This window comes from Patagioenas fasciata, chromosome 9 (assembly GCF_037038585.1).
Source record: "Patagioenas fasciata isolate bPatFas1 chromosome 9, bPatFas1.hap1, whole genome shotgun sequence".
Classification (NCBI taxonomy): domain Eukaryota; kingdom Metazoa; phylum Chordata; class Aves; order Columbiformes; family Columbidae; genus Patagioenas; species Patagioenas fasciata.
Genome location: NC_092528.1, coordinates 10,512,702 through 10,532,218, shown reverse-complemented (window position 1 = coordinate 10,532,218; position 19,517 = coordinate 10,512,702). Strand labels below are relative to the sequence as shown.

At 36.4% G+C, this 19,517-nt stretch overlaps 1 protein-coding gene across 13 annotated transcripts in view; it reads left to right on the top strand.

Moving 5' to 3' along the window:
• PER2 (period circadian regulator 2) overlaps positions 1-18,423 on the top strand; it is a 50,944-nt gene extending 32,521 nt beyond the window's left edge. For all 13 annotated transcript variants that reach the window (XM_065844325.2, XM_071812430.1, XM_071812432.1 and 10 more), the window contains 14 exons: positions 2,155-2,261; positions 2,875-3,028; positions 3,433-3,541; positions 3,894-4,025; positions 5,035-5,131; positions 5,629-5,785; positions 5,868-5,995; positions 7,614-7,787; positions 8,043-8,303; positions 9,722-10,569; positions 12,202-12,388; positions 12,898-13,090; positions 14,781-14,931; positions 16,009-18,423. In XM_065844325.2, the coding sequence (XP_065700397.1) occupies positions 2,155-2,261; positions 2,875-3,028; positions 3,433-3,541; positions 3,894-4,025; positions 5,035-5,131; positions 5,629-5,785; positions 5,868-5,995; positions 7,614-7,787; positions 8,043-8,303; positions 9,722-10,569; positions 12,202-12,388; positions 12,898-13,090; positions 14,781-14,931; positions 16,009-16,158 (2,848 nt within the window). In that variant the 3' untranslated portion in view covers positions 16,159-18,423. The remainder of the gene's footprint in view (positions 1-2,154; positions 2,262-2,874; positions 3,029-3,432; positions 3,542-3,893; positions 4,026-5,034; positions 5,132-5,628; positions 5,786-5,867; positions 5,996-7,613; positions 7,788-8,042; positions 8,304-9,721; positions 10,570-12,201; positions 12,389-12,897; positions 13,091-14,780; positions 14,932-16,008) is intronic.
• Positions 18,424-19,517: the final 1,094 nt, after the last annotated feature.

The following is a 19,517-nucleotide window of genomic DNA, read 5'->3' as shown; positions in this document are numbered from 1 at the left end:
ACTTTTTATTCCATGTTGTTTTGACACTTCAAATGTCATTCTATAAAACACAAACTAAACTTGCTGCTCTCCTCATCAGCCATTCTTATGCCTTATGCACATTTGTGTTCATAAAATGAGTTTATTAACTTAAACTTTGAATTATTTTGAGTTATTCATTATAAGGAAGCATAATGATGCTGGAGTACTGCCTGTAGTAGATGGTAAATCAAGTATTCTCAAATATAGCATTGTATGATCACAGAAACGCTGGTTGGAAGGGACTGCTGGAGATCTCTGTTCCATCCTTTCACTTGAAATGCATCCTTACCCTGTTCTAGATTAGGTCATCTGAGACCTTGTCTCAATAGTGCCTGAAAACCTCCAAGGACAGAGATTACACAATCTTTATGGGAAACTCTTACTGTGTTGCAGTACTAACTTTGTTAACAAACTTTTCCTAACATGCAGCATAAGATTTCCAGACAGTGCTCTGGGGCCATTGCCCATAGTTTTATGGTCTGGCACCATGAAGAAAATTTAACTCCATCTTTGTAAATCCTTTTTCCAGTAGTTGTGGAAAGCTCCTGGATAATCCCTTAGTCTCCTCTTCATCAAAACAGGCAAGCCCAGATCAGTCTCTGCTCATTGGTCCTATATTTTAGATCCCTGACTCTTCAGTGTTCTTCATATCAATATAAAAATGTGTGGGAGTGGTTTTTGTGTTTTTTGGTTGTTTTTTGTTTGTTTGTTTGTTTTTAATAGAAGTGACTGAAATTACATCTTTATTTATAACTAGGTTAATAAATAACAGTTTAAAATTTTATCCCTTTTAGGGTAGGTGTTGTGTCACAGCATAAATGTGGAGTTTGCCAGGCTTTCCTTAAAACAACTGGCAAAGAATAGGAACAGCACTGAACAAACCCTCTTGTTTTCTTTTACTACTTATGACATTAATTGATGTAATCCTGACTGAAGTAATTCAGAGTTGACTATTATTTTAAAATCCTAGTGACATAACTTTTCTTACATGCTTTGAACTTGGCAGCATTTTAAAATGTTAATGTGTCAAAATGATATGATTTGGTGTGAGTTTCATGCCAGTTTCAGCTTTGTAAATTTTTTGCTCTAGATCATCTACAAGCTTTTAATCCTCATTATTTAACTAATTGCTTCAATAATAAGGCATTGGTTGCTATCCTAATTTTCCCCTGAATGTTTGATGTTTTGGAGAACTGATCTAATTCCAGTGGGTTACTGAAAGTGCAATGTTGAAGGCATTTGCCCCATAATGCTGTTGAGTTTCAAAACAACACAGATCCTGTGTCTGTGGTGCACTGTGGCTGAATTCTTCATTAAAGCTGTCCAAATACCTGAGTATCTTTCTGCTCCTGGGCCTTCCTCAGTGAAGGGGACTGGGGAGAAGGTGTACAGTGCCAGGGATACAGGTCCAAAGCATATTTTTGGCAATTAGCTTTCACGGTAAGGTGTAAACTGGTATTTGTGAACTTTCACTCTTTCTCCTAAATATGAATACTTTAAGTGATCAATGAAAATTATTTCATCACAAAAAATTAGTCGCTCACATCATTACAAGTGGTCAGTGATGTTCAGGAATTTGGTAACATTACTTTTGTTTCTCTATTTTAATTAATAAGCTTGCTTCCTTGCAGCTCCTTTATGAGTCAAACTGTTAACCTGCCTGTGGTATAGTTTTCTTGAGTCCTCGTCAACTACCCTGTTGCTAGTTCAGCTACAGGAATCCTGTGATCCTTAGCCTTGGCTTGCAGCCTATAGGTTGGGGTACTATTTACCTTCATCAGTGTTTTACAAGACTAAACTTCATTAATGCTCTTTTGAAATTAGGTTAAGTGTTTATCCTCTAGAAATAGGCAGCACAGAAAGGACAGAACTGCTGTAGTAGACTCCTTGGTTTGGTCTGATCATGTTTTGTAAAGTTACCAAAAAACCCAACCATCCCACAAACAAATGAAAACCCTCTTGTTCAAGGAGTGCTACTGCTATTAAATTGGCGCTGCTACTTGCCTAAATTTAAACTTAACATTTTTTGTTCTCTTTATAGGAAAAAGAGCAAAGAAAATGTAAAATGGAAACATTTTAAAGGTTACATATGCATTTATTCTACCTTTTTTTCCTTTGTTTTTCTTTCCCCAGGGCAGTACCTCTGTTGGGATACCTACCTCAGGACTTAATAGGAACACCAGTGTTGGTGCATCTTCACCCAAATGACAGACCCTTAATGCTAGCAATTCACAAAAAAAGTACGTAATCTCTTACTATGGCAGAAACATTTTTTTTTCTAAAAGTTACTATAATAATAATGACTAAAAGACCTCAGCAAGTAGGAGGTGAAAATTAATTGTGACTATGAATTTTTCTACAAGTAAATACTGAGTCCTTTACAACTTGATTCTTAATGCATGTAGATGAAAATGAGAAATCACCCTATTTCATGTTTGATATGAAGCATATGTGTCTGCTGTAAACAAACTGACTGTAAATGAATATTTCATACATAAATTTTCCTGAGAATGGAGTGATGGAAGTTGTCATACTTTAAATGGTAGTCTGTCTTACTCACGAAGAAGAAAATAAGATCCGTTCTGGCAATGCTAATTTGTTAAGCTTTGAAAATGTAAAGCTGTTTCTTCAGTCATCTTTAGCTTGTTATGTTCTAAAGGCAATTTTCTTGACATAGTCCAGTAAATTACGAAGGTCTGCTTATTCTAGTAGCCCAGCATTTCTGAAATATAGACATACCAGGTATTTTTTCAAATACCATTTTTCTCCTTTGCAATTCATTGTAAAATTCTGAATCTTTAAGTAGAATTGTGCAAATATTAATCTGAATTTTTTTTTAATCCTTCATTACAGTACTTCAGTATGGAGGGCAGCCTTTTGACTATTCACCCATCAGGTTTTGCACTAGAAATGGTGATTATATAACCATGGACACGAGCTGGTCCAGTTTCATCAACCCTTGGAGTCGAAAAGTTTCATTTATTATTGGAAGACACAAAGTTAGGACGTAAGTCAAACTTTTGGGACTTAAAGATATTTATTTACTTTTATTTTCCTCAGATTTACATAGTGATCATTAAGAAAGATACAAGAGACGTTCAGGAGTAAAAAAAAAAAAAATCACATATACATATTGCTTCCTTTTTAAATTTGCGGTTTGTGATGTAGTAACTGCTTCAAAAAGAAATAGGAAGTCCTTAAATTTCTGCCAGCAAGGTCAAGAGTTGCTTCAGAAGAGGGAAGTCATGCTCAAAGCAACTAAGGGTATGTATTAGATTCAAAGGTTGTAGATGCAATAAAATAAGCATCAGATTCTGTTCACTATATGTAAGTGGTAAATTGGACTTGTGGTCTCTCTGTGATTGAAATACTTGCACTTGTAATGAGCTGGGATATGTTTGGTTTATACAGAGGTCCCTTAAATGAAGATGTCTTTGCTGCCCCCAACTATACAGAGGATAGAATCCTTCATCCCAGTGTTCAGGAAATCACAGAACAAATCTATCGGCTTTTATTGCAGGTACAGCATGGGCTTTAATGTTACCATTTTAATTTCCCACTGAAAAAAGGGCATTTATATTTGTGTGACGTTTTGTTTAGCTGTCTACTACTGTATGGGAATTTCTGGCCACAATCCTGGAAACTACTTACACTCACAATTACCAGACAAGTCTTGCTGAAGTACATTAAAGGTCCAGTTGGTATTTTAAGGAGCTATGGAGTCCTCACCAAAAAAAAAAAAAAAGTCAAAACAAACCACCACCCAAAATAAATCCTTTTTTCCTCACATGGAATTATTAGTAACAATTTCAGTTTTGTTTAAAGCTGGTGTGCTGGGATATGTGCATATATGTTTTTGTTGTTGTTAACAGCCTGTACACAACAGTGGATCCAGTGGCTATGGGAGTCTGGGTAGCAACGGTTCACATGAGCACTTAATGAGCGTGGCATCCTCCAGTGACAGCACAGGAAATAATAATGAAGACACTCATAAGGATAAACCAGTAGGTTTTATTTTTCTTATTCAAGTATGTGGCACAAAACAAACTAGTAAAAGAGGAGTTTTTTACTTTTAGCATAACTCTTTGAAATTAGGAATGGGATAAAGTAAAAATCATCTTTCTTTTTTGTTTAACATGGAAAAAACCTTTCTGTGTAGGGGATTAAACTCTTCTGGTGTAGATGAAGTCTCAGGGTATTGAAACATAGTTATAGGTGTGAGAGCTGGTGTGTATAAAGAATGTAAAGTTGTACAGTGCGTTAACTTATTTTAGTGTCTGTTGTATGTTACATGTTGTGTTTCTGGGAAAACCAGCTTGATACTTGAAAGCAGTTTCTTTTTGAAAGAGAAAGTCTATAATTACTGTTTCTCAAAGCCAAGATGATAAAATGCAGTAATACCTTCATAACCAAGTGATAGTTTGACCTTGATCGCTTTTTATGTTGCAAAGATATGCTATATAATATGTAATGCAATAAAATAAACTTTTTTTTTTGAGCTTAAAACTTAACTGTAGGTTGGGCCATTGCTACATCTAATTGATGATGAGCTATAACTTTTATAATTCCATTAGCCTGAACAAAACAGCAGCATTAAACTTGTATCTGTGCTTAACAGAACTATTCCATACGCCAAGTAAATCTGACAGTCAGTAACGCACTGAACGTGGATGCAGTCAAAGGAACTGCCCCTTTTAATATCTGTAGTCATTTTGGCTTTCATGTTGTTCTTCCCAAATTTGTTGTAGTTCCCCAAGCTGTGTTTAATTCTGAAAGCCAAATTTTTCTTTTACTTAGTTATATTGCTTACAGGCTAATTCTCCCAAATCTGATTAGACTTGCCAAAATTCTGCTGTTGCACAATAAAATTCTATACATCAGGATTTCACCAGTGATCAGACTAATTTTAAGGCAGAGATTAACTAAGATTAGATTTACTCTACTGAGGAATCTCTGTGCATGGTATTTAATGTCAAAATTTAATAATAACTCTTTTCAATGATCTGCCTTCAGGAGGTTTGTCAAGATGCCCGTAAGGTAAAAAATAAAGGACAGCGTGTTTTCACTGACAATAAAGGAAAACTGGGATATAAGAGAGAGCCTTTTGCAGGTAAGACATTAGCAAGTTAAGTATTAGTCTATTGCGCTGGTGCCTCATATAGTATGATGGAAGGATTTTTTTTTCTAGTTTAGTTCTAATGAATGCAGCATTTTTTAAAAATTAAAATTATATTATGCTGTGTATCTCCACTGTGTTCAGGCAAATATTGTGTTCAGCTATATCTGAATTTATAATAGCGTAACACACAGTGAAAGCATCTTCTAGAGCTGTTGTTTTGAAGTACTTTAATTGTAGCTCAAGTTTTCCTACAAGTCAAACTTCTTTTGTGTGAGGTGGATGAAAGTGTTATGGTGATTGTCTTTCCTGTTTGTGCTGTAACCTCAGGAATTTTTAAGTTGATAAAAGAAAATCTTACTAATGAGATTAAAATTCTGCATATGTTAATAGGTTATTCTTCTAATAATTGGTTATAACTTATGAGCTTTTAGAGGAATTTGCAAGAATTTAATGCTGTAGTTGCATAATAGTGGTATCTCTTTTCACAGAAAAACAAAATGGTCCTGGTGGTCAGGTGAAAGATGTAGTGGGAAAGGATACTGCAGTAACAGCTGCTCCTAAAAATGTGACTACTGAAGAGCTGGCTTGGAAAGAACAACCTGTATATTCTTATCAACAAATTAGCTGTTTGGACAGTGTCATCAGGTAACCAAGCAGCTTGTAAATTACTCTTGACTTCTACACTTAAGTCTTGCATATCTAATATTATTAAATCATTGTATTTTAGGTACTTGGAGAGTTGTAATGTGCCTGGTACAGCAAAAAGAAAATGTGAACCTTCATCAAGTGTTGCATCACTGAATTCTGGAGTTCATGAACAAAAACCAGCTGATAATGCTATACGGCCCTTGGAAGGTATCTCTACATCACAGCTGCTTCTTGATTGACTTCTGCTAGCGGCCAGTTGGATGTTACCTTTTTGCAGATTAATGACAAGTGTAGCTTAAGCATGACCTCATAGCTGTTTTCTCAGTGTTACATATTGGTGATCTAACTTCAGCATGAAAATCTTCCTTACAACCAAAACACCGAGTAGTTGATTGAATATTTGGGTTGTAGATGCAATAAGCTTATTTATACTGTACAGAATACTTCAGGATTTTGAGTTTTAGGATTTGAATAATTATCAAATGTACAAAGTGTGTTTCAGAGTTGTAACTCTTAAGAATAACCAGCTGAAGAACCTGACAGTTAATTAATTGTAACAAAAATATGCGTCTAACACTTCCATTTCTTTGTTGTGCGTGTTAAAAAAAAGAAACAAAACAAAACAAACCCACAAAAAATGAGAGGGTAAAATGCTGCATCGGGTTGCTCTCAGTGTTGTGTGAGGCACAAGAACCAATTTGAAGGCAATGTCCAGCCATTAAAAGAGAAGATGGGAATTATTGAGGATAGCTATCTAAAATGTCTGCTGTAGGCAAAAACTTTAACTTAGTTAGGATGTAAGTATAACACTTGATGTGGTCCCTGTCTGGATGGGGAGCTAAAGCGAACAACACAACTGTTTGGTTAGTACAAAAACTGTAAGATTGGTGAAGAACTATGCGTAAGTTAAGATACTTGCTGATTCAGCCTTATTGATTATGAGAGTGAAGGGGGGGTTTCTTGTGGAATATCTCAGAACTTGGCCTTGGGAATGATCTTGTCTATATTTCCTTTGGATAAGTTTCAAAAAGAAGTTCTAATGCAGCTTTTAAAATCAAATTAGAAGGTGTCAGTATACATGGCAACATAGTGTCCTGTAGAAGGAACTGAAATGCCTTGAGAACTACAGAGGAAGAAATTATGGAACTAGCATCATGCAATTAGGAACACAATTTTTGCTGTCATTTGGAGTCTATGCAGCTCTGGGTGACAGGAGATGATGTGGGTTCAGTAGCTTTTTGGTGCGCTGATGGCTGGGAACAATGAAGCCACCAACATACTCTAGTCAGAAAAAAGGCAAACTTCAGGTCTTATGTGTTATGCCAAGCATACTTACTAGAGAAGAAACGTTTAAATGCTGTTTTATGAGGCACTGGTATGATTTCTGCTGGATTATTGTGTGTAGCTTTCAGGTGTGAGAATTTAAATAGGTGGATGCTCAGAGCAAAGCTGTAAGGATAACCAGCTAGTGACAGTGATATGTGCAACAATATGGGAGCTGGGTGAGACTTAATCTTAGGCTGGAAGAGGCCAGAAAGTTTCTTCCAAAATTGTGCCATGAAGGAAGAGGGAAGACCAGGAGATAGCAAAAAGTCCTTCATTGAAAAGATCTGTCTTGGCTCTGTGTGAAAGCAGAGGATTGGATTTGGTTGCTCAGAAATTGTTCTGTTCCTAAAATGTTGTTGGTGGAATGCATAAAGTAAACAGCTCATTTTGTGTCTTGTCAAGCACAGTTTAGCCTCTAATGTTTTGCAGCCCTAGGAGCATAAAGCTTGTATTCGCTTTTGTTTATGTTCAGTAAACTACAAATTTATTTTTTTGATAGATCCTGCAATGTTGAAGGCATCTGGTAAATCAAACGGGCCCCCAGTGGTTGGTGCACACTTAACATCTTTGGCTTTACCTGGCAAGCCTGAAAGTGTTGTCTCTCTCACAAGTCAGTGCAGCTACAGTAGCACCATTGTTCATGTTGGAGACAAAAAAACGCAACCTGAATTAGGTATGATTTTTCTAGTAAATTTTCTCCAAAATGGCAATTGCTAGCAAGTTGAATCCTCAGATATGTGAACAGCTTATATCTATTTGTGACTTGATATTTTTTTTACAGCTGTAGTGTTCCTATGGAATAAATAAGGACATAATTTCTATCTTAAACTTACAACAAAATTATTACAGAACCGTAATAGTTTAAAATGCACATACAGAATTTTTTTTTACTTCCTCTTGATTTATCTTTTTCCTCCTGTTCCTATAGAAATGATAGAAGATGGTCCAAGTGGAGCAGAACTGTTAGATGGCCAACTTCTTGCTCCTCCATCCAGCTCTGCACACGTAAATCAAGAGAAGGAGCCATTTAAAAAACTGGGACTTACAAAGGAAGTCCTTGCAGTGCATACGCAAAAAGAGGAGCAGAGCTTTTTGAATAAGTTTAAAGAAATCAAGAGATTTAATATCTTTCAATCCCACTGCAATCACTACTTACAAGATAAACCAAAAGGACGGCCTGGTGAACGTGGTATGGCAATGATTTTCATGATAAAATTTGTATTTATATAGAAAGTAAATCCTGTTGCGAGGACTTTTCCATTTTTAGCTGTATTTTGGGACCACTGTGAATAGTGACAGTTGCATGCTATTTTTAAAGCCCCACAGAAAAATTCCTTCTGGCAAGTCTTGCTTGAAAATTGAGACTGGAATATAGTTTTTAATGTTATAACTGACATTTTAGTAACTAATATTTTCATTTATATCTGTTCACTAGAATATTACTGTCATGCAGCTACTTTCAAGGGACAAAAAATATGCTTTAGCATGTTTGCTTTACTGTATCTGTGCCTGTATTCTCCTTTCTTTCTGTGTCTTTTTCATGTTTGTGGTTTTGGGTTTTTTTCCAGCCCCTTTTGCTTTCCACCATTCCACTATTGTGTAATCAGTGAAACAGTCTGATAATTGTTTGGTTATCTTTAAGCTAATAATATGATCGGTGGGATAGAACTGGCACAAACTAGCTCTAATAGCGAGATTGTTTTGTTTATTAAGACTAGGAACTCCGGATGGCATTTTCAGAAGTGCTTGATACTGATCTGACTTTGTTCCTGTTTCATTCCTGGCTTGACTTGGAACAGAAGTCAGACGCTGCAGAGCATTTTTTGCAGATTCTTATCTTTCATTTTTTATTTAAATAGTTGTGCAGGTCCTTGATTTAGGAAACCTGTTCTGGAACCCTTTAGTCCCCTTGTGCCCTTTGTACTCTAAGTTTTCACCTATCTAAATAAGCTTTAGAGAAACTGAAGGTTTGAGCAGCTTTTAGTGCCAGAAGATTTATTTATGGATTTCCTTGTGTCTGTAATCAGATGAACCTGACAGCCTTTACCTAGGGAAGAGTCACTTGGTGCAGACTTCTCCTAAAATAAGGTCGTAAAGGTGGCATACTTTTTCCCCCTCCCTCGGGAAATTATTTTTATGTCTACTTCCTCTCCTGGTGTGTTTAGTTTTTTTGTTTGGTTTTGGTTTTTTTTTGTGTTGTTGGTGGTTTTTTTGCTTCTTACCTTTTCAATTAGTGATCTGCATGACCTTAACTCTCTAGAAATGCTTTCAGTAATGTCCCATATTGCTTTAATTGTAATTGCTGAAGTAATTAGAAGTTAGCTCCTTTGGGAGCCACTGTTTCGCAGTTTTGTGCTGTTTGGGTAAAACACATTTGAGCCTGAACTGATCTACTACTGCTCTCTTTATGGTGTGTCAGTATGGTTTTTATTACCTAGTTAGCTCTTGTGCTAGAGGTAAAAGTCAACCTGACCCATTACCGAATGTTTCCATGTGGGTAGACAAAGTCCAGAACTGGGTTTTGAGTGACTTGTAGGGATGACAAGGTAAAAGGGATCCATCAGATTGCAAATAGGATCCTTCTTGACTTTTTTTTTTTTTTTGCAGGTGGCCGTGGACAAAGAAATGGCACTTCTGGAATGGATCAAGCTTGGAAGAAAAATGGAAAGAACAGGAAATCAAAGCGCATGAAACCACAGGAGTCTTCGGACAGTACAACTTCTGGAACTAAATTCCCCCATCGGTTCCCTCTTCAAGGTTTAAATACTACCGCTTGGTCACCATCAGACACTTCACAAGCAAGCTATTCAGCAATGTCTTTTCCTGCTGTTATGCCTGCATATCCTCTTCCTGTTTTTCCAGCAGCAGGGACTGTGCCACCAGCTCCTGAGACTTCACTCTCTGGTTTTAATCAGTTGCCAGACTCTGGAAGTAGTTGTGCAATGCAACCATCCCAGTTCTCCACACCCCTCATGACACCTGTCGTAGCTCTTGTGCTCCCCAACTATGTCTACCCAGAGATGAACAATAACGTACCTCAAACGCTTTACCACAGCCAACCCAACTTCCCTGCCCATTCCACTTTCCCTTCGCAGACAGTATTTCCCACACAGCCACCATTCACTACACCCAGCCCTTTCCCACAACAGGCGTTTTTTCCAACGCAGCCATTCCATTACAATCCACCAGCAGAGAGTGAAAAGGTTCCTGTCACAGAGCCAAGAAATGAGCCATCCCGCTCCTGCACTCCGCAGTCAGTGGGTCCTCAAGACCAGGCTTCCCCACCTCTGTTCCAGTCAAGGTGCAGTTCTCCTCTGAATCTTCTACAGCTGGAAGAAACCACAAAAACTGCTGAAACTGGAGCTCCTGCAGGTTTACATGGAGGTTTAAGTGAGGAAGGAGCCATAGGCCAAATCATGACAACTGATAACTGTAGTAGAAAGGGATCCTTACCAGTAAGTATCCTGATGTTGGTTACTTTTAAGTCTTTGCATTCTTGAACTATCTGAAACTGTTAATATGTGGAGATGCCTAAAATGCATGTTTTTTCCCCTCTGCCTGTTTTCCCATCTCTTCTACATTGTTTTCAGTCCTTTCACTTGTGGAACCTATTTTTTAGTAATACAGAGTAATCAATCAATAAAATACCAGGAGATGGACTCACAATTGTAGTTAGTAAAATCAAACTTCAGCAGACTGAATAAAACATGAAGTCCTATCATTAGAATAGTCTTAACCTTTAAAAATTAAAACCGCCTTGTTGTTCTTCTAAATTTACACTGGGAAGCTTGGAAATACATCCTGAAACAGTTTTGTTCCACTTTTTTTTTAATATGAATGTGGCTGGTTTCCAAATGATTTATTTTACCTCATATTCTTGATACTGATCCTTAAGAGGGACGAATGGAAGGAGACCAGAGAAAATGGTATTTTGTTATCTACATTTTTCTAGAGAAACTTCCAAAATTGATTTGATACAAGTGCAAAAACTTGTCACATTCTGTTGTTAAATGCTTGTTAATTCATGATCTTGAGAACAAATACATTTCGTTTTTATGAAAAGATTCTCTATCATATTTGTTGTGGAAATGCCACCTATGGATAAATTTTCAGGGATGTACGCATCCAATGCCATATTTTGACTAGCATATTCTGTGCACTGTATAATATTTCTGAAATCTTACAAGTACTTCTGGCTGCTGTGGTGTAACAGTGCATCTGTGACAGTGTGTAACCTACAGTGTGCTCTGAGATGCCTCTGCTGAATTAAAAGAAGCTCGATTTAAAATAAAACTTAGTAACAATTTTGCTGGCAAATTCTTTTGAATTTCCCTGAACTGTTACCTACTGTTATTTAGAAACTTGCAAAATGTAATTTTCTGTAACTTCCTTATCACTTACTGGAAAATGAGGACAACAGAGGCATTTGTGCAGGAATGTGTTAAGGATAAAGCTATTTCTTTCCACTCTTATGTATTTTGCTAAGTTCCATCAACCATAATTTGTAATATTTAATCTTTAAGCTGACTTGCAGTGAGGTTTTGCTAATGTTAGATATAAGCGTAGTCAGTGCTCTTTCCCTTAAAAACATACAAATAAATGATCTTGCCTAGCAAGCTTGCTTCTGGGAACACCTTCTTCCTTCTCATCATGCAGAGAGTAGTAACAGTGATGGACTGTTGATATAAATCTTTCTGAAATAGATTATAGTAGGAGCAACTGCTACTGTGTGTTAGGTGGCTTGGATAAATTTGGACTTGCCCAGAACAGTAGGGGCAGTCAAAACTGAATAGCAAATGCCTTCCTTTACTTCCTTACTAAGCTGTATACGATTTTAAAGAGAAGCTGAGTTAAAATCAATATTACTGATGGACCACTTGTCTGCCTATCAGGCCACTTCATTATTCTTCATTTGGTCTTGGCATGTGTTATTGTTGGTTGTCTCTCTTTGAATAACTGTTTAAATGTATTAGAATATAAAGTGAGAGCCATTAATATTAAATGTAAATGATTAGTAATGAAATAGCCTTGTTGTTTGGGTTTGGCTTTGTTAATTTTGTATTTTCTCCTCCCCTTCTTATCGCTAGGCTGAATCTCTGATGGATGCTCAAAATAGTGATGCACTCTCCATGTCTAGTGTCCTGCTTGACATTTTACTTCAAGAAGATGCGTGTTCAGGCACTGGTTCAGCTTCTTCAGGGAGTGGCGTATCTGCAGCTGCTGAGTCCCTGGGGTCTGGATCCAATGGCTGCGGCATGTCAGGGAGCAGAACAGGTAACGCTGGCAGCAAGTGCTCTCTGAGCATTTCAGAGGAGTGGGAGTGGGAGGGATTGCAGACACCACTTGAACATCAAGTGTTTTATGAAAAAATCTTTATTGTCTTTAATACTCATCACATAGTTTATTCTTTATTTCTTTTTTTATTACATAACGTGAAAGTTTCTATTGTGCTTAATTTACAGTATAGAACCTTTTTTAAGTGTGTGTAAAATAGCAGTTAAGATATATAGGTATGATGGAATAATGAAGAGAAAATAGCATACCCTTTGTGTTTAATTTCAGAGCTTTTAATTTAAGCAAGCTAATTATTCTGTTGGAATTTAAGTTTTTTAAATGTTAATGCAATTACTTAAGGGTGAAAGTTCCCTCTCTTTAAGAAATGAAATAAGATAGTGGTTGTATTTATACTTCCAGTTCTCCTTATTTTTTTTCTGTTTTAAAAAGCATTCAGATAACCTATATATTTGACAATTAATAATGAAAATTTAAATTTCTTTTTAAAGGTAGTAGTGAAACTAGTCATACCAGCAAATACTTCGGGAGTATTGATTCCTCAGAAAATCATCATAAAACCAAAATGAAGGCAGAAATAGAAGAAAGTGAGCACTTCATTAAATATGTCCTTCAGGATCCTATTTGGCTATTGATGGCAAACACAGATGACACTGTCATGATGACTTACCAGATACCTTCACGGTAATTCCAACGTCATAGTCCTTCGTGAACTGTGTCTGTATGTTGGGAGAGAAAGGAAAGATAGGAAAGAAAGACATATATGGATCTCTGTCTCAATAGAAGTAAATTGGTTTTGATGTTTAGCTCAGTGTCAAGAGGAGTTGTTGCTTCCTTTATGTCTTTTGTATGCTACACAAGAAGTTCTCAAAAAGTAAAAATCGTTTTATTAGGTTTACTTGTATTTTTAGATCAATTACCTAAGTTGAAATTAACTGTGTTTATTTTCTGAAGGTGCTTTGTAGTTAGTGACTTGTAACTATTTACATAGAAATCTTTGTAGTCTGATTAATAGATCCTGCCAAGTATTCTTAAATCTCATGATGGTCGGTAGCATGGAAAAATCTGTACTCCCTGGCTGTTGTCCCTGCGATGACACGTTCTGTGGCACACTGCTTTCTCTGTCTTGCGGTTTTTTTTCCTGGGTTGTTAACTTCCAAGTGTTTGTTATTCTCCATAAATTCCCATTCAAATAGGACAAGGAAGTAGAAGGTAAAAATCATAAGGTTTCTAATAGAAAAATCTTTACTAAAAAAAATAAAAATCAAATGCTTCCCTGCTTCACTAGCAAAAAGCAGATATAGGGGGATAGAGGCTGACAAGTCTCCAGACTTTTTTTTATCATCTTGTTTTTATTTCTTGGGAGCAGTGGATGATATCTTGAAAAGAATAGGAAGTTTCAGTGAAGACAAGTCCTTTGAAAGGAAAAGAAGACGACAAGCTTTCAAAATAGAGAAATGCAGGGATGATGGGCATCGGAATAGAGAAGAACACATCCTAAGAACTTCAGAATTTTTGCCTAGATTTAAAAATACCTTGGCGTTTCTCAGTTTTTGTAGCCTGAAGGTTGATAACTATAGCTGAGAATTCCAGTAGACTGTAAGAGTAGCAAAGCCTGCCAGAGAGAACATAGTATGAAACAGGATACTGTGATAAGAAGAGTTAAGCTCACTGTGAGAGTGTGATGCCCAGGAAGAGATGTGTAAAGCCAACCTGTTCTTAGGTAATGCTGTAAGGAACAGAAATAGTACTGGGTTTCTTAGAACTTGCTTTCTATTGTCATCTTTTATAGCGATATATAGCTTGTTAATGTTTCCTGTGGTGCAGGGTTTTTATTATAAGTTTCTGAATCAAGTTGAGGCATTGAGGGGAGAGGGAACTTTGGCTGCTGAAATAGGGCAGTATTTTCTAAGTCTCCCTCTCAGTCCTGAAGTTTAATCCATTCTTGATAACCTTCTTAAACTTGTCTTACTACTTCTGCTTTAGTAACTCATATGTGAATCTAGTGTCTGTTTTGAGTTGTCCTCCCAGTGAAGGGGAACTTGGAACTTCCTGCAGCAGCAGGAAACTGGAATTCTTAGTGGTTTCACTGTTGGTGCTGCCTGAATAGCTTTAAGAAAACAGTTTTCACTGTGTTGAGATTTGAAAAGACAATGAGCTGGCAGAGATATACGAAGGTTGTCTGCATTGTCTGCAAATGTAGAAAGCTGCTGAAATAACCACACTTAGTTTTCTTCCAATATAAGATTTGTAAGCTTAACATTCCAGAACAAAAATAGCCTTTAAAAACGTTAATATTTGTCTGCATAACCTTATATAGGCATGAAGCCCAGAAACTGTTGAAGCTCAGTTTCTTAAATACATTTTATTTTAGAGATTTGGAAACAGTGTTAAAAGAAGATAAGCAGAAATTAAAGCAAATGCAGAAACTACAGCCAAAATTTACAGAAGAACAAAAAAAAGAGCTTATTGAAGTTCATCCGTGGATCCAGCAAGGTGGACTGCCAAAAACTGTTGCTAATTCTGTAAGTTTAGATGCGTTAGTTACTTTTGCATATATACCAATGCTTAAATTACTAGCTGCCTATGTTACTTTCCCATTGCTGTTCCTAGGAAAGCTTGGCCAGTTATACACAGAAAAATGTTAATTCAAACTTCCATGCAGTGGTTTCCAGCATCATTTAATTTATCATGTCATCTTTCCAATGGGAAAGTCAAAGTACTGGTGAATACAGTAGAAGAAATTTCCTTCCTATTTCTAAATTTCTGTGTATCTGCTTGAAATCCTTAATCAACACAGCCAGAAACTTCACTACATAAAAATCTCTGTTTTGTGTGCAGAAATTTATGCTCATTGCTTTCTAGAAAGTACAAAATTAATGGGAATACACTGTTCCTTTTTTCTACCAGACTTCTCAGAGAGGACCCTCTCTTGCATTGATTCCATGAGTGGATTAATGGCTTAAAAAAAGAAAAACCACAACAACAACAACAAAAAAACCACCACACAAAACAGAGCATCCTTGCAGTCTGTTTTACTTTTGCACACACAAATACCTGATGGCATTCTCTTTTCCCTAAGTTTTCTATCATCTGTAGCTTATTTGCACATAAGTTATCAAATGCAGAGGAACTTTGCAGAGGAGTATTTCAAAAGTCAGTGTAACAGCAATGCAGTGGAATCCTAATCCTGAAGTTAATGTTAGTGCAGCGTTAACACTACAGCATCCAACTTGTGTAAGCATATGTTGCTTCAGTTTCTTAAGCACTGCAGCTGACATCAATATATTGCTGCAGGGTTAGCAATCAGGTGGAGAAAAAGGTGATTGGAAGTGCATGTAAAATGTCAGCATTATAAATGATCTCTGACATAACGGCTTCCAGTAGAGTTTTCAAATACTTGTATTGATTTACTACATGTTATAAAATGATTATGTGGGGGAAAGTTGGAGAGTGGAATGTTTCTGATACTTGCAGCACAGATGTAAAGGTTCCCTTGAAATCAGGGATCACATGCAAACAGACTGTTTAGAAAACCATGTGTGTGTGGTTTTTTTTTCCTTATGAGTGTTTCTATAATTTCTTTTTTTTTTTCTTTTTAGGAATGTATTTTTTGTGAGGACAATATACAGAGCAATTTTTATACATCGTATGGTGAAGAAATCCATGAAATGGACCTTAATGAAATGATTGAAGACAGTGGGGAAAACAACTTGGTTTCCCTGAGCCAAGTCAGTGAAGAACAAACATAGCCTTTGAGCCTGTTGTTTTCAAAGCTGCTTCAAAACTACAGTGATGATCTATAAAGGTTTTAATCTTGTATCAGCAAGATGAATGCAGTTCAAAAAAACAAATGTGTTTTTCTTGCTCTAGAAGAGTCATTTGTGAATGAAACTCTTTTTAAATGGTGGCAATCTCTTCCCAATAAGGACATTGTTGAAGATGGTATAGCTTTTCTTTAAAAAAGAAAGACTCATTTTGCACTTATATGCCTCAAGTATTTCTTTATAAACTATAGAAAATTTCATTGATGCCTACTGTTTTTTGTAGAGTGGGTTAATCAGTACTGAAAAATCCCCTTATGTACATACAGTCCTTGAAATCTCCTTTTGGTAATGATTCAGCATTATAAATTGTTTTAAAATTTTGCTTCAAGGCTCTTTATCATTGTCCTTAGTATTTGAAGTGGTCCAGAATACTAGAAGATAAAACCTTCAAGCAAATCAGTTCACACTTGCCCTTCTCATACCAGTTGATCCCATGCTCTTTGTTTCTTGTAGTTTTGAATGTAGGAGCCTTTTTTGTCTAAGAGAAATGTTGAACTAATTTTGTAAGATGGTCTTGGGTTAAAATATTTCTGTGAATGTGTAAGAACGTATAGATGAGTGCTGACAAGTTTGTAGCCTTTTATTTAAATGGACACTAATACTTTGAACTGTTTATTACCTTGAAACATAATTTCTGAGAATTTATACACAAGAAACCTTTATGCTTAAAGCTTTTAAAAACTAAGACCACAGAGGATGACTGCGTGTGCTCCAGTGACTGTTAAACAAAGCTTGGTATAAATTTAACCTTTATTTCTGATTCGTTCTGTCAGGAGGTTGGCCATCCGTTTTTCCGGTGTGGCTAAACCAACATCAAACTTGTATGTGGCAAGAGGGGATTAGACATTTCTTGTCATTTGAAGATAGTTCTTGTAACAAGAGTGATTTCGAGAATAGCATTGACTTTCACTATATTTGAATTGCATTATCTAAAATTTAACGTGGCTGGAGTCCTTTGTCAAGGATTTAATTTTAATGCCTCTGAGATTGTATGGACTTGAATACGTGTACTTTATGTTCTTGTGCTGTTTATACCTGTTGGATGTTGGAAGAGATCACGAAAGAGCAACTTTAATATATTGGTTAGTTAAAGGACATTTAGTTGTATTGCTAGGTGTCAGCTGCCAGTCTTGGGGTGAAAAACATGGAGAAATTCCATTTACTTTAATATGTTTGTCTCAAAATATTTTTCATGGAAAGCATTTTCTTTTTTATTCAGATAACATTTCTGTTCACCAAAATGTTAAGGTTATGCTCATTCTATAAAAATCTTTATCTTCACATATGAAGAGGATGTGAAGTTAGATCTGTCACCACCGAAACATGTGGATGTGACTGATATTTGTGTCGAGTAATTTGTTATTAACTGGACAGTGTCATGAGGAAATTTGCACTGGGGACAGGTTCTACGGATAGCAGAGTGTGTGAACTTGTGAAACAAGTAGAATCACAATTTAAAAAAGTATCTTAAATGTAGTGCAAAGCACTACCCAGCAAGATCTGGTTCCTGTCTTCAATAGTTTAGTACGGTCAAACTTAAATATGTGTAAATATAAACTGAATGAGAAATTTTTAAATGTTGGTGTTTGAGTCTGATGTATTAAATGTTTTAATCATAAATGGAACAGTGCAGCTATACCAACATGTTAAATATATTCCATTTTTACATGTAAACACAAATAGTTTCAATTGGACCAGGGTTTTGGAAAAAAAGCTTTATGTAAAAGGAGTGCATCATAATTATACAAATTATTTTCAGGGACTTCTAAACCACTTTGAAATTTGCTTTAGCATGCTTTTTTTTTTCTTTTTTCTTATTCTTTTTTTCTTTTTCCAATTACCATCTTGTAACCGTAACTTAGTGAAAGGAAGAGAAAAGTATATTTAGAGCATTTTGTGGATGTGCTTTCTTATGGACTTAATCTTGCATCCTTAAAGTGTTTGCATTTACAGGGTGGTATATAAATACTTCCCTATAACTTTAAATCTACATGCCTCCATTTATAGATAAGATTCTGAAGCTGTAGTTTTTCCAAACTGTTGTAAGATGATTTATTTGTGATGACACTTTGTCAACATGTCAACAATGTTTTCTGTACACTGTGCAATATATTTTGGTTTTGCCACTTGTGACTAATTTTTATGACTTCGCTTTTTAGAAAACTGGTAAATAAAACAGATATATTTTTAGTTGCCTTTTTGTTCCTTGAGCCTTCTACCCCATGTTAAAAGCAAAAATATATAAATTTCTGATAGTGTGTGAACTGATACTCAAACTGAAGAACTTGTAAGCTGAAGTTAGTTGTGGCTTACTGTCCTGAAGTAAAATTGTTGCCAGCTTGTCTGACCTGTAAGGGACGAGATCCTCGTGATCTCCCACTTTTATATGAAGTATTCACGTGAATGACATGTTATACACCGTTGGTCAGTCTCTCGGTCACTGGTTTCTCGTTGCCCCTCTCGCGAGATGTCCATCCGTGCTTATCAAGTTTGCATTCCATTGCTAGGTTTAACCAAAACATGTGTCGGGTTCTCCAGGAAAATGCAGCCTAATATGAAGGCTTTAGCTGACAGGCAAAAATTCACTAAAAGAGAAACTTGTTTTTTAACAAAACCAGGACAGCCAGCTGTGGATACCTTTTTTCCTGCAGCCCTCTATGGTGTTATGCTGGTAGCTTAGAGATACAGAACTCCAGTTATGCCCCTTCAATTTGCTTTGTACAGTGGTGATTAGTCTTCTGTCAAGAAGTGTTGTGTCTTCTGCAGATTGCCAAAGCTTGCCAAGCTAGTGTGCTTTCCTGTTGATGTTCTTGTTTTATACTCTGAGAGGAGGAAGTACTGGAGGTGTGAAGATTTCTGTTTTCTCGCTTGGAGCAGTGATGTACTGTAGTGGGTGTGGGATGCTGCTGTGGACCACTGTTTTGAGAGGTTTGTTTTTTTTAAAACCGAACAATCTACTGCAAGCCCTAGTTTGGTCAGGACAGACACGGATATGTCTGTGAGCTGCAAAATCAAGGTGTCTCTGTATCACGAAACTGTTCACCACACCGGTGAATTGCGTTTGCACCAACAGTAGAATTTGTAGTGTTGTGCACTTTGTTCCCAGACATGCATATTAAGGTGCGATTGTTCAACACATCACCCGAGTGCCTTTGCAATCTTATGTATTTAGGGTCAATTCAGGAGCAGTTTTATGTATGTGAAGTCTGAAAACACTTTTGTCCTAATAGCACCTTGGTTCCTTGCTCAGCTAAATATGCAGAGGAGAGATGTATTGATGAAGC